This window comes from Apteryx rowi, unplaced genomic scaffold (genome assembly GCF_003343035.1).
Source record: "Apteryx rowi isolate R43461 unplaced genomic scaffold, aptRow1 scaffold_46, whole genome shotgun sequence".
Classification (NCBI taxonomy): Eukaryota; Metazoa; Chordata; class Aves; order Apterygiformes; family Apterygidae; genus Apteryx; species Apteryx rowi.
Window position 1 is genome coordinate 265,846 of NW_020450716.1, and position 14,013 is coordinate 279,858.

The 14,013-nt window shown below is 38.9% G+C and overlaps 2 protein-coding genes across 16 annotated transcripts in view; one reads left to right on the forward strand and one right to left on the reverse strand.

The window, feature by feature from the left end:
- The window catches only part of VPS26C (VPS26 endosomal protein sorting factor C), a 29,308-nt gene extending 17,139 nt beyond the window's left edge, over positions 1–12,169 (forward strand). For 2 of the 4 annotated variants that reach the window (XM_026077700.1, XM_026077701.1), the window contains 4 exons: positions 357–431; positions 5,644–5,794; positions 6,143–6,295; positions 7,998–9,618. In XM_026077700.1, the coding sequence (XP_025933485.1) occupies positions 357–431; positions 5,644–5,794; positions 6,143–6,295; positions 7,998–8,080 (462 nt within the window). In that variant the 3' untranslated portion in view covers positions 8,081–9,618. Of the gene's footprint in view, positions 1–356; positions 432–5,643; positions 5,795–6,142; positions 6,296–7,997; positions 9,619–9,767 lie in introns of those variants that run through there. The other 2 variants (XR_003255483.1, XM_026077702.1) reach the window with 2 other exon arrangements.
- Positions 4,938–14,013, reverse strand: part of TTC3 (tetratricopeptide repeat domain 3) — a 68,667-nt gene continuing 59,591 nt past the window's right edge. For 11 of the 12 annotated variants that reach the window (XM_026077687.1, XM_026077688.1, XM_026077696.1 and 8 more), the window contains 4 exons: positions 13,688–13,808; positions 13,316–13,543; positions 13,032–13,121; positions 11,063–12,370 (listed from right to left, as the gene is read on the reverse strand). In XM_026077687.1, the coding sequence (XP_025933472.1) occupies positions 12,260–12,370; positions 13,032–13,121; positions 13,316–13,543; positions 13,688–13,808 (550 nt within the window). In that variant the 3' untranslated portion in view covers positions 11,063–12,259. Of the gene's footprint in view, positions 5,364–11,062; positions 12,371–13,031; positions 13,122–13,315; positions 13,544–13,687; positions 13,809–14,013 lie in introns of those variants that run through there. The other variant, XM_026077690.1, reaches the window with a different exon arrangement.

Sequence of the window (14,013 nt, forward strand, 5' to 3'; positions counted from 1 at the left end):
CCTCCAGGTAGTTTGCAGGTGTCAACCATTTGTCTTCCAATGTAGGTAGGGCTTATGCCAGTGATTTATGAATGGAGCTCTTACTGTGGTTTATTGCAATGGCAAACACAAATCACCAAAACTTGATGTGGTCCATTTTCTGCACATTCAGAATTGTGACTTGAATTTAGACAATATCATTAATAATGAAGGCAGGAAATGTCAATTCTTTTATTATGTAGATGCATACTTTCAGTATTAACAGTTCTAAAAATCAGCCTCGCCAACATTGCTTGACTTCATTGACTTTTTTTAGTAGTCAGCATGTGTTTTGTAAATCATATAGTTTACAGTTTAACTTTTTCATTACTCTGTAGTCACAGAAAGGGAAGCTGATGCCAAGCCCAGTAGACTTTACAATTACCCCTGAAACCTTGCAGAATGTTAAAGAGGTAAGTTTCTTGTTTTATATATAATGCTCAAGTAATTCTGAATGAGAGCAAGAAAATTATGATTAAATGCATTCCTGTAGGTAATCAGTTCTTTTCCTTTCCTTTCTTTTTTCTTCTCTCTTAATTTTGTAAGCAATAAAGTAATCTTGCATGTTGTCTTCTGGTTGTGTGACTAATGTAAAGTGGAACTTTCTTCAGTAATGGTTAAGCAGTTTTTTCATCTTTGAGCGCAAGATGGCAGCAAAACAAGGAAAAACATTCTGTACCATATGCAGCAAGATCCTTTAAAAATGTATTTTTCGACTTCTTGGTTATGCTGTCTTTACAGGGCCTGCATTGGCTTTGGGAAGCCCGTATGAACAGTATTCGCTCATGGCTTTTTGGTCAGTCAATTAGCTTTCTGAACACTGGTTTGTGTGTGCCCCCTGCAACCTGTTTTCTGCTTTTCCAGATATTCCAGTTGAGCACTTCTTTTGTTAATAAGACAGCTTTCCTGCTTTAATTCTCCCTTCTGCATCCCCAGTTTAAGTCTTCCAATTCACTTAATTCTAGACTTCTGAAGTTGGACCAGCTCTTCCATGGTTTCTCAAAGCTTCAGTTCAAACATCTTGATCAGCCATTGGATTGTTTCATGCCATTGTTGACCTTATTCTGCATATTCACAAAATCACAGAATCATTGAGGTTGCAAGGGACCTGGAGATTTAGTCCAGCCCCCCTTGCTTAGAAGCAGGACCGTCTAGAGCAGGTGGCTCAGGACCATGTTGAGTCAAGTTTTGATACCTCCAAGGATGGAGACTCCACAACCTCTCTGGGCAACCTGTTCCAGCATTCAATCACCCTCACAGTGAAAAAAAAGTTGTGGGGGTTTTTTTGTTTTTCTTTTTATGTTCAGTGGAACTTCCTGTATTTCAATTTGTGCCCTTTGCCTCTTGTCCTGTCACTGGGCGCCACTGAAAAGAGTCTTGCTCCATCTTTACTCCCTCCCATACACATTGGTAAGATCCCTCCTGAGCCCTCTCTTCTTGAGGCTGAACAGTCCCACCTCTCTCAGCCTCTCCTCCTATGTCAGATACTCCAAGCCCATAAGCATTTTCATGGCCCTTCACTGGACTTCCTCCAGTATGTCCATATCCTTCTTGTACTGGGGAACCCAGAGTTGGACACACTAACCCAGAGGTGGTCTCACCAGTGCTGAGCAGAGGGGAAGAATCACCTCCCTCAGCCTGCTGGCCACACTCTTCCTAATGCAGCCCAGGATGCTTGTTGGCCACCTTTGCTGCAAGAGCACATTGCTGGCTTATATGCAAATTTTGTCCCCTAGGACTCCTGGAAAAAGCTRCTTTCCAGTTGGTCAGCTTCCAGCCTGAACTGGTGCATGGGGTTATTCCTCCCCAAGTGTAGGACTTCGTRTTTCCCTTTGTTGAACTTCACGAGGTTCCTGTTTGTCCATTTATCCAGCCAGTCAGAGGTCCCTCAGAAGGGCAGCACAACCATCTGCTCTACAAACCACTCCTCCCAATTTTGTATTGTCTGCAAACTTGCTGAGAGTTCACTCTATCCCATCATCCAGGTCATTAATTAAGATATTAAGCAATACTGGCCCCAGTTTTGACCCCTGGGGTATACCACTGGTGAGTGGTCTCCAGCTGGACCTCATGCCACTGATCACAATGCTTTGAGCCCAGCAGTTCAGCCTGTTTTCAGTCCTCCTCACTGTCCATTTATGTAGTCTGTACTTCTAGTTTGTACTTCATCAGTTTGGCAGTGAGGATGTTAGGGGAGATGCTGTCAAAAACCTTGCTAAAGTCAAGATAAACGGCATCCACTGCTCTCTTCTCATCCACCAAGCTAGTCATTTTGTCGTAGAAAACTCCCAGGTTGATCAGGGGTGATTTCTCCCTTGTAAACCTGTGCTGACTACTCCCAATCACCTTCTTATCCTTTATGTTTGGAAATGGTTTTCAGGGTTATTTGCTCAATCACCTTCCCAGGTATTGTCGCAAGGCTGACCAGCCTGTAGTTCCCCAGATCCTCCTTTTTAAAGATAGGAGTGTCTTCCTTCCATTCCTCAGGAACCTCCCCTGATAATCATGACCTGTCAAAGATAATCAAGAGTGGCCTTGCAGTGACATTGCCCAGCTCCCTCAGTACTCACGCCTGCATTCTGTCAGGCCCCATGGACTTGTGTGTCCACTCTGTTTAAATGTTCCTTAACCTGATCCTCCTCTACTGAGGGTAAGTCTTCCTTGTTCTAGACTTTTCCACTGGTCTTAAGGGCCTGGGATTCCTGAAGGCAAATCTTACCAGTAAAGACCAAGGGGAAGAAGGCAGTAAGTACCTCAGCCTTTTCCATGTCTCTTGTCACCAGGTCTCCCACTATATTTAGCGGTGAACCCATGTTTTTCATCGTCTTCCTTTTGCAGCTAGTATACTTGTAGAAAGAAGCCTTTCTTGTTGCCCTTCATGTTCCTTGACAGATTCAGCTCCAGGCGGGCTTTGATTTTTCCTAACCCCATCCTTGCGCACTTGGATAGTGTTTCCGTATTCCTCCTGGGTCACCTGTCCCTGCTTCCTACTCTTGCCAATTTTTTTTTTGTTGTTTTTGGTCTGTATTTGTCAGGAGCTCCATATTCGTCCATGCAGGCCTCCTGCCACCTTTGCTTGACTTCTTGCATGTCAGGATAGACCACTCTTGAGCTTGGAGGAGGTAATCCTTGAAAATCAACCATTTCTCCTGGCTGAACTAGTGTTCTGCAGCCTTTGATGTCTCTAGAGGCTGATGGACACTGGAAGCATACATTTTCAAGTATAAGGATGTAATAGCTATTGATGGTAAAATAACTTTTGAAATGGCTGCTAAATACTAAGCTGTCAGCAGTCTGCTCTTTCCCAGTGAACCGTATTTCCACCTAAATTATTTTGTCTTCTAATAGTCTACCCTTTTGCTTAGCAAAGACTCAATGATGTGCATCTTGAGAAAGTCCTGTCCATTGCAAGCTCTTTCTTAGGTTTAATAGCAGACCCTGTTCCTTTCTTTATTTCAAGTACATAACCACAAAAACTAGGTTTTAAAACTTCTGCTCAATGGTATTGGACTGTGCATTAGTACAAGCAGTGGCATTGCATTTTTTTGCTCTGCCTATCTCAGAAAAATGCATGGGTGTGAAGTGACTATCTGGTGGACAAAGGTCTATAGGTAAAAATAAAAAAGTAATTGTTTTTGGATATTTTAAAATTTCAGTTCTCTGCTTTTCTGTAATTTGTAGTAGACCACTGGAAAACTAACTGGGAGATTTGCATTAGCAAAGCACAAAGAGATTAGATGGAAAAAAACAAAATAGATTTACTGGTGTGTTCTTGATTCTCATTTTTCAGGATTATGTAATGGAGTGTAAAAGATGGATCCCATGAGAGAAGACCTAGTTAGGATAAAATACCTAGAGCACTGACAAGAGTAGTAAGGTTCTAGGGGAAATATGCCTTTAAAAACAAAAAAAAATCTTGTAGACTAGGTTTGAAGAAAATGGCTTTGAGTTCTGGTTCTGAAAGTTCCTTTTATGTCTGTCCCTTAGGCTCTGAGCACGACAGTTCAGGGGGTAGTGATACAATGTCTCTGTGTAGCAGGGAAGTAAGCCTACATTCACTAATATTGCTGATGAGAAGAACCTGCTAGAGATCATACAATAAAAGAGCATTTTACTAATGTATCATAGGATTCATAGGACAGATTTTGTCAGGGATGTAACTTTTGTTATTTCCATTAGGAGAAAATACCCAAATGAGGTCAAGCCTACTAAGCATGTGAAGATACCTCTTTATTTCCCCCAAAGACTTATTTTGAGTAAAATGCTACATTCTGCAGAGGTGTTGGGGATCTGTGTGAAACAGTCTAAACAATAGCTGAGGAGAACTTTCCTGCCATTGCTTCTGGCAGCCAGGCCTAGCAAGTAGAACAAACGGATTGGGAGAAAAAAGTTTGTAAGAGAGTTGGTTTGGAAGAAGGGAAAATTGGATACATGGGCAAGGAAACTAGAAGCCACAAGCAAGTATGAAAGAGGTGCTTAGAAGGTAGGGGCTAATATCAACATGTCAATAAGGTGTCAGTACCTAAAAACCTGAGGAGAAAGAACARTAAGATTTACAAAAGAGGAGGAAGGTTGGAGCACGAGGCTGGAAGACTTTGAAGAAAGTTGAATGGTGAAGAAATGAGCTGAAGATGTGGTTAGAAAACTTGATTGTTTCAGTATGCTTCCTGCCAGAACTGGAAATGTAACTGGAGCTTCTGGCATAGGAGTTTCTCTGCTGGCAGAAAATATCTGTGATGCCTGTTGGCCTAAAAAAAAAAAGGGGGGCTGATGAAGCAAGAACCCCACTGCATTCTCTTACAGAAACTGATTATAGACTTACAGAAACTTTGACTGTCATCCTCATTCAGTTATTCTTACTGCTTGGTTGTCTCCTGCTGCAACTAGTTAGTAAGTCTGTAGCATCCAGCCATGCTGACCTGAGTGTCAGGAGCATTGTGGTTTGCTTTTTTTATTATGTAGGAAATGTGCTTGTTGTTAAGATTGTTAAAGTATGATCCTGCATTCAAATTAGATCTTTATTGATTGTCCAGCGCTTTAACTGGTGTCTTGCACCAGTATGCAGTACAATACATCTTGAATTAAATGAGCATGTTAAATGTCCTTTTCCTCCCTCCCAATAGTGGCCATGAGAGATAAGTTTAAAATGCTGGGAAAATCACTGAAATGATAACCTTTATTGTAATCTGTGACAAAACAAGGCCAAAATGCAGTTCTTCAGAGCACTGGTCAACCTGACCGTCTTTTCCATTCCTGCCAGCCTGTCTCCTTCACCATGCAGTTCCCAACTTCTGGATAAACTGTAGCATCCAAGTCATGTCAGATCATCCCAGGATGGATAGCTCCTGTGTATGGAGTGAGTTGGAGAGATGCATTTCAGAAGCATAGTAAGAGATAATATCCTAATGCATCTGCATAAGGATGCCTATTTAAAAACATGCATTAAGTTACTTGAGACATTTCTGAACCAAGTTCTTGATTTTGTAAGTTTTCTACATATTTTGATAACTTTTCATCTTTTTCTCTGTAAGGTTGCTCTCTTCCCCCCCCCCCCTTAGTCAGCATTCTGCTGTTATAGTTATGGTTTGTTTTTGTTCCCCTCCGTTCCCCTTCCCCTCTTTTTAGAGAGCCTCACTTCCGAAATTTCTCATCAGAGGTCATCTCAGTTCTACAAACTGTATCATTACACAGCCACTAACAGGAGAACTGGTAGTGGAGAATGCAGAAGCTGCAGTCAAAAGTATTGAACTGCAGTTAGTACGTGTGGAAACCTGTGGTAAGTTGTTCTGTAAATATAATGTGTATAGACTGCAATAATTAACAGAATGCTTGTACTCTTTGAGCTTACATATGCAAGACTGTCAAAAGTCATACAATTCAAAAGACCTGTTTAGAGAGAGAGAAAAAAAAAGTTTTGCACCTCAGGTAGAACAGTCAAAGCATTAATTTAAATAATCTCTATGATCCTTAACTCAGGAGCTCTAATATGTAAAGTTATGGTCAAAGGGCAAAATTTTTTGGGATTGTTCTCTGGTAAATCTTTGTGTGTTTGAATTTTGGCCATTGCTTTCCCTTTTCCCTTTCCCTTCCTCTCCTCTTCCTCTGAATTTCCTGCTTTCACCAGGCTGCGCAGAGGGTTATGCCAGAGATGCCACAGAGATTCAGAATATTCAGATTGCTGATGGGGATGTCTGCAGGGGCCTACCTGTTCCTATATACATGGTGTTTCCGAGGTTGTTCACTTGCCCTACACTRGAAACAACAAACTTCAAAGTTGGTAAGTATACAGGTTTTTATGCTGTACTGGCATCTTCCACTTGAAATAAGTTTCTAGTTTCACTTTAGCTTCTGGCAGATAATGGGAAAAATCACTGTCAACATTGCAAAAAAAAATGAAGGAAATACTTTTTCCTGTAGAGGTTCCTTGAACAGTATTGTAGTATGCTGTATTTCTTACAGATTGAGAAAACAGAGCCCAACACTCTTAACTAAAACAGTTATGAAATTACTAAGTTAGTTCTGACTAATAGAATTATATGATAGAGGGACTGGAGCAGTAGTGTAGTGGCAGGTAATTATTTTTCCTGCCAAAAAAATTCAGTGTGATTAAACACTTCAAGCATTTAAGTAGTAGCTCTAGAAGAAAATGCCAAGATGATCACTTCCTTCTTTTTTATCACTGAGATCTCCTTTTTCTATTCCTTCTCCTTTTTGTTTCCCATTCTCCTGCTGCACAGACTCAAAAGTACAACTATATGTAACTTTGCTTTCTTGAACTTCACAGGCCACTTCTTCCTGCTTATTTTTGCCAAAATCCAGCATTTTCATTAACAGACACTTAAAATCTAGGTCCCTGTTTTCCTGTCCCAAATACCGACTTCTGTTCTGCTTTACAAGTCAGATTTTCTCATTTGTTCAAATAATTACTGCAGAAATCCTCCGTGATAGCCTGTTATTTTACCCTTCTTTCTTCTGGAATCTGTTGGGTGTTTTTAATTGTATCAGACTCAAGCTACGAGTCTGTATTGTTAGGATCCTCCCCAGCTGAAGCTGCTTCCACTTTTATACTGTATCTCTTTGGACGAATGYATGCAACTAACTTTTCAGCTTTGAGTGCCTGTTTCCTCAAAAGCATGTTTCCACCTGATCTATACAGTGATTTTCACCGCAGTAATCAATAACATTCCATTCTACATTTAGCACTTCTAGCTATTACATAGTAATTTATAGTGACAAATTGCTACTGTTAGTATATCTACTTTTGTTTATAAGAACAGCCTTCATATCCTGTTATGAAGATGCTGAAAAAAGATAACTATTATTATTATTATATATTATTATATATTTTGCTCTCTAGTTCCCTCCAGTTGTTAACTCTGCTTGATTTCGTATTCTGTCTCCATTTAGAGACATAGATCTGATCCTGGTTCTTTTTAGAACAACACAGAATATAATATTAGAGTAAATTTTCTTTTTAAAATTTCTTCATGGAATGCGGGGGGGGTGGTTTGTGTGTGTGTTTGTGTGTGTAACTCCGCTTTCTGTAAAGGCCAAAATAGCCTTAGAGTATTGTATTAAGTTCTATATATGCTGACAGCATTAATAGGAAAGAGTCTGTTTTCTAACTCTTCCACTTATTTGCTTCTATACAATGAATATTGTTGTGAGGACACCCCAAGCCAAAGTCTGTTTTAATCTTGATGTCAGAACTCCAGTATACAGTCTCCTGGTAGAGCAGAACAAGCCAAGGTTCTGTAAGGATGGTCCAAGATCTCAGATGCTGTGATTAGGTTCCATCTGGAGTACCTTGTTCTTCCCTGCATTATTGTATTACTTAGCTACAGAAAAATCTTGAATATTAGAACCGTGTGGAAGAGTCCTGTGAACTGATGCATCTGAGAGCAGGAACTGTCTGCTTCTGATCCTGCTGATACAATTCAGATTAATATAGAACCTTTTATTTTTTCCTCTTCCCCTAGAGTTTGAAGTTAACATTGTTGTCCTTCTGCATGATGATCATCTCATCACAGAGAATTTCCCTCTGAAGCTCTGCAGAATGTAAATAGCCACAGGGGGACTACCTAAGGATTTACCAAACAAGGAGAAAATTCTTCAGAGACAAGGCTGAATATTGTCCATGGATTAGTTTAACTAAAAACACATCACTTCCTCCTTTCTGCTGGTAGTTCTTATGTGTTCAGTCCTCTGTAAATCTTCCTGAACACTCTGCCTGTCTTCTCATGATATACTAAGCAGATGTATACTGCTGGTCAAGCCTTGTCACGTGTCTTTCTGAATTCAACAGCCATGTTTCCCCACTTTTTCTCAGACAAATCCTGAAGGAATGATTTTGGATATTTCTACAACTTGCACAATGTAGTAAGTTTCTCTGGAACAAGTACTACATTATGAAATACACCAAGTTCTTTAAAGACTTCTTAAACCTAGTAAGTCCTGTTATATACTATGTATATTATGTATGGGGGGGGGATATTGGACTTGTGATATAAGGCTTAATAGAATGTCCTAAGATGTAATAAATGGTGCTACAAAAATATAAGATGGAGTTGCATGAATATTGCAAGGTGAATATGAAATATGAAGGAACCAAGTGTGTTTTGGTCAAATAGGGAATATGAATCTGTATTCTTAGAACTGAAGTTCCTAGGGTTTTTTTTTTTGGGGGGGGGGGTGTCTTTTTTCTTTTCCCCTTATTCATTGCACCGGCTCTGCAGAGGCTTATAGGCTTAGACAAATTATACTCTTAATTTAGCTTTGCTGTTTGCGTGAAATAGCACTAAGGAAAGAGGACCAGTCAAAAGTTCTAGGCTGAGAATGTACTTCAGGTATTCTTTGCATTATAACATCTCCCTCTTAACCTTCTAAAGCCCAGTTTTGATGTGAAAATGTGCTTTGTAAGCTGTTGTCTTAGGAATGACTGTTAAGACAAACAGTGTGACTGCATTGTTACAGACCAACCTATTCTGCTGGCTGACTGTACTAAATGATACAAAAAACTGCATAAAAAGACCTTTTTGCTATGGCACTTTGTGCCTTTAGGACATGATTTGGCATTATATGAATAACATTCCAAGGGAGACTAACCATTCACTCTTTTTGAGTGGGTTAATGTTGTCGCTTGTGCAACTTGTTGGAGTATAATGTGTATGCTAGAAAGGGAATTAGTGAAGGAAATCATACTATTTTACACTTTTAGAAACTCATTAAAATGTTTGTACAGCTTAGACATCCATGTGAACAGGCAAATCAGGAACTAGATGGAAGACCACTTCACCAAGAAATAACCTTCCTGAAAATGAACATGTTGTGGACTTTGTTCTTTAAAGTTAACATAGCCACATTTTTCTAACCGTTAATTTTCAATATGACTTTGTGTAGGAAAGGTGACATGTTAAGTATATAAAGTGCAATATAAAGTATGAGTAAAAAGGTGACAACCTAAAAAGATAGAATTAAGAAAAAGACTACTAAAACTTTCCTGTAGCATTATCTGGTGGAATTGTCCAGCTGGAGACTAATTTTAAGTTTGGCTGTGGTTCTGTATCATCTGTATTTTAGGAATAAACACCTGAAATTTTATTTCAATGATGTGTTACAACATTCTTGTATTAAAACAGTATAGTTTCTCCCCCCCCCCCCCCCCGGTCACACATTTCTGTAAGATAAGTGCAAGTATTCTGTTACAAGACCATGTGGGGGGAAACAAAGCCACTATTTCTATTTTACAGACTGTTACAAGAGTGCCACCTGCTGGTCAAAGCAGCACTGTCAACTTCGAGATACAGAAATCATTTGAGATGTCCTGGCATTCATCCTGCCTCTGTCTACAGGAGCTGCAGCAGCTCCACTCCTTTAGTGCAGAACTACAGCCTGTAGCTTGTCTCTCTGCTGGTACAGCGATGGTCCCAGGGGAGTGATGGTATATAAAATGCTTCAGAGAGCCATGAGTGACTGCTGAAAATCCTGCTCTGGAACAAATCCCTGCTGTTCCCTACAATGCTTTTACTTTCCAGGAGGCAGCTCTGACAGGAACCCAAGGACCACTGTTGTACATGAAATCTCTTTATTAGGGTGCCTAGAACTAGTAATTATGGATTAGAAATTGTGGAAGTTCCATCCCTTGCACACACATTAATACCAGACCTCTACTGCAGTAACAACGCATTTCCTAGACCTTTCACATATAAAGAACTGATCATCCAGCACTGCACTGTAGAAATAATGATACAGCACTTAAGGCTGTACTGACTAAGTCAGGAAACCTTCTGAAAGGACTCCAGGGCAAGGTTCTTGACCCTTTAAAATCTAGTAATAAACTAGCCTTGCCCACATGTACTTATGGTTAAAAGCACCYGAGAAATCTGGTCACCTTAAAACTTAGTCTAAAATGTCTTGGAACAGACAAAAAGCAAGTTCCCTTTATAAGGCTTCCTCTTTAAAAATGTAAAAATCACCTGTAAATATCACTAAAATCCTTCCAGTTTATGGGGTTCAGGGAAGAGAAAGGAGATTAAAAAAAAAAAAATCCTACTTATTCAGGAACCTGGTCCTATCTGTGCCGTGAGCATAAGATTGGCTGATAACAAACAAGTATATATACATATCAGTTCAATGCTAAGATCTTGCATTAACAGTAAGTGCGGTCTTTACCTGTTCACAGCTAGCTTAGCCTTACTATCTCAAGGCAAGTTATGCTTCATTTATTTGGAGAACACAGTCAAATGTGGCATGTGTGAGACTGCTTTGCCCCTGCTTAGCAGATCAAGGGTGCCCTGCCCTGGAAGAGAATGGTCCCAGGTGCCAAGAACTGCTGCTCTGGTGAAAAGCTAATACAAGGATGGGTGGCAGAGACTCATTATATTTTTCTTTTCCCACTGAGAAAATAAGGGAAGCTTAAAAGGATGCAAGTGCTGCAGTGCTGAGCAGCACAGTACTTTATCTCTCTCTCTAGCATATAGTAGATTACTCATCAATAACTAGTATACTTTTAGCAAAAATAATATACATAAAATAAGAAAGCACATCAGCTGTAGTAGTAACTTTATTTTGATCACAAAGTTCCAGTTAACATACTGATTAATCACAGAAGTACTTTGAAGCTTTATCAATAGCATCCATACTCATTTTAGGGAACAAATGATCCTTAGCATTAGCTACCCTAATCTCATATAATATAATCAGTTTAGTCCTGCTTGTACTGAATCCACAGTCATACTCTATTTTCAGAATGTTTTGCTGTACATAATCTCATTCTGGTCTTTTGGCTATCTATCTGAGACAAATTTTACAATGAAGAGGGTACACTGATGGCAAACTCAGACTTCTAAAGTAGTAGGCTAACCAGTCTTTCAGATGTTTATATTCTGTACCTCACACTTTTAGATAAACTAGCATTCATGCACAGAATACAGATGCACTGTATTGCTTCATCAAAAATAAAACCCCTTTAATTTTGACTTAAATCAACTCTTGACATATGAGGGAAATTCAAGCCATATTCTGAATTTAGTAAAATTGAGCCATAGCATTCCAAGTAAGGCTATGCAAGCAAAAAGAACCATAAGAATACTTAAACATTTTGCTTCAAAATATTACTAAAAAAATTGTTTAAACAATTTGAATTATTAGCTGTTGATTTATACAGGGAATGGAGCCACAATTATATGAACTTCATTCATAATGATCATGAAAAGCCTAATTAAATTACCAGGAAAATTACCATGGAAAAAGTAATAGCTTGGCTGTCCGAAATACTGCTAGTCTATCATGCAGATCACCTACTGTATGATATTAAAATTTATTTTTAATAGTGTCAGCTCTGGAAGAAGACGCCCTCTTTACAGGAATTATGGACAGGCATCACCATRCTTTGAGGAAAGTAGATATGGTAGTTTAAATACCCCTTAGCCAAAAAACCCTACCAGTTGTTTGTGCTTCTGATGCCTGAACTATATTAGCTGCACACAGGTAGCAACGAGGGAAAGTGCTGGATCTCAGAGTATACTAACTCGAGTCTATTGGTACCATGGCAATACCTACATCTTATGGCTTAACACAAGTGTAAAATACTGAAGTCACTGTGAGTTCTGTTACTATTTGCAATAAAACCAGGGTTTCATCTCTTCCTAGGCATCATGTCACACCTCCTTTCCTTATCACTGTGATTATTTATTTGCAGCAACTTTGCATTTCATTATCATTTGATCAAATAAAGCAAGGTTTAAGCATATTTGTTTCGTGGAGGAAGCTCAGGAAAGTCTTCAGGTAACAGAGCATGAACACGACAGATAGGGCAGGTACTCGAATGTTCCTTAAGCCATGTTCTAATGCACTGCAAGAATAGAAAAATGTTCAGAAAASAGTTGAAGTCTGGTATAAAGAGTTCACCTTAAGTAGGTTAATAATTGTCACTAATAGGTAAACAATTTTCCAACATGTCCTATAGCCTGTTATTAAAATTTGCAGTTAGAAAACTATTCTCTAATTCTGATGCTGTGCTGATCAATTTACATTGGCACCTATTTTGCAATAGCACATAAGCAGTAAACAAATGTGTTAATGGATAAAGATCACTAACAGAAGTATCAGGTTATTTTAATATATTTCCAATTTTTTTTACTACACAAAGTTGTATATGCAACTACTATCAGGTGGAAAATACAGTTTTTATAGTGCTAGCCCATTCTGTAAATATACTGCAAAGAGAAATCTGTGACATGATTAGCAACCAACCTGTGACTTAGCCCCTAAAGAGTAAGCTTAAATTCATTCTGATAAATTATCATTTTGGTTAAGAGCTAAACACCAAAACTGGAAACTTATCAATACACAGACTATAGCAACTCTTGGTGTACAAACTAGATAAAGGAAAATTGTGCATTGTTTTTATACTTTTTAAGTGCTAAAGAGTAGCAGTTTTCTTTTTGCTTTTAGGAAATGGGAACAATTGTACACCTGAACTTGCACAGTGATGAGAACATAAAAATCCTTACTTCTCTGTGAAAACGATGCCCACATTCTAGTTCACACGAGTCTCTGCTTAGCTCCTCATGACATATTATGCAAGGATCATCATCGGAGGTCTATACATAAAGTGTTAAGTTATTTGAAAGCTAGCAACAATTAATCATCAAATTCTAATAAGTTAATGATTAGAATGTTACTAAAGCCTCCCCTCCCTCCCCCGATATACTTTGATTATTCCATGTCTCATAACATTAGCCACAAAAAGTGCATGTTAATAACTTCAAGGTCAGTGAAACAGTGGAGAACTTACTGTATCATCTGATTTTTTCCATTTAGATCTGGATGTTGCTCCAACATTTCCCCATGGCTGGGAATTTGGCCGAGATGGATATGGATTTTTACTTGTGGCATTTTTAGGTCTTGCCTTGGGTGGGCTGGGTACATTTTCTTCTGCAGGTACTTCTCGAGTCTGAGTTCCAGTCTGTCCTAGTGAAGCAGAAGATGCTGACTTCACAGCTCTCCCTGCTGAAGTTGATGCCTAGACAGGTATTGGAAAACAATTTTGAGCAAGTTTATATCTCAGAGCTTGATAGTAAAGAAAATTTTGCACTCTTCTGGACTCTGCTGTGCTGTTSCCATGTCAGAGCTGCACATCAGAAACGTCAGTACTATAACACACTACCTTATTTTGATGGTCCAGAATGAGCTCTGTCACCCTTCTAAGGATTTCTTCTAAGCGCAAACCTGATAATGTGTTTCCATTTTTTATTCGTACTTCTTTTATGAAGTTAATAAAGTCTGAACTGAAAGACATAAATTAAATAATTACTGATTATTAATATTATGGCTATGGGGTTAATCACAGTACTAGAGAACACTGCCTCTTCCATGTTTGATTCATACCAGTAGAGTCTTTAAAAGATGTTAACTTTTCAAATAAACTGTAGCAAACACCTGCTTCCAATATCTCTCTCAATAACTAGGTTCTAGCCACTTTAACTATAAAAA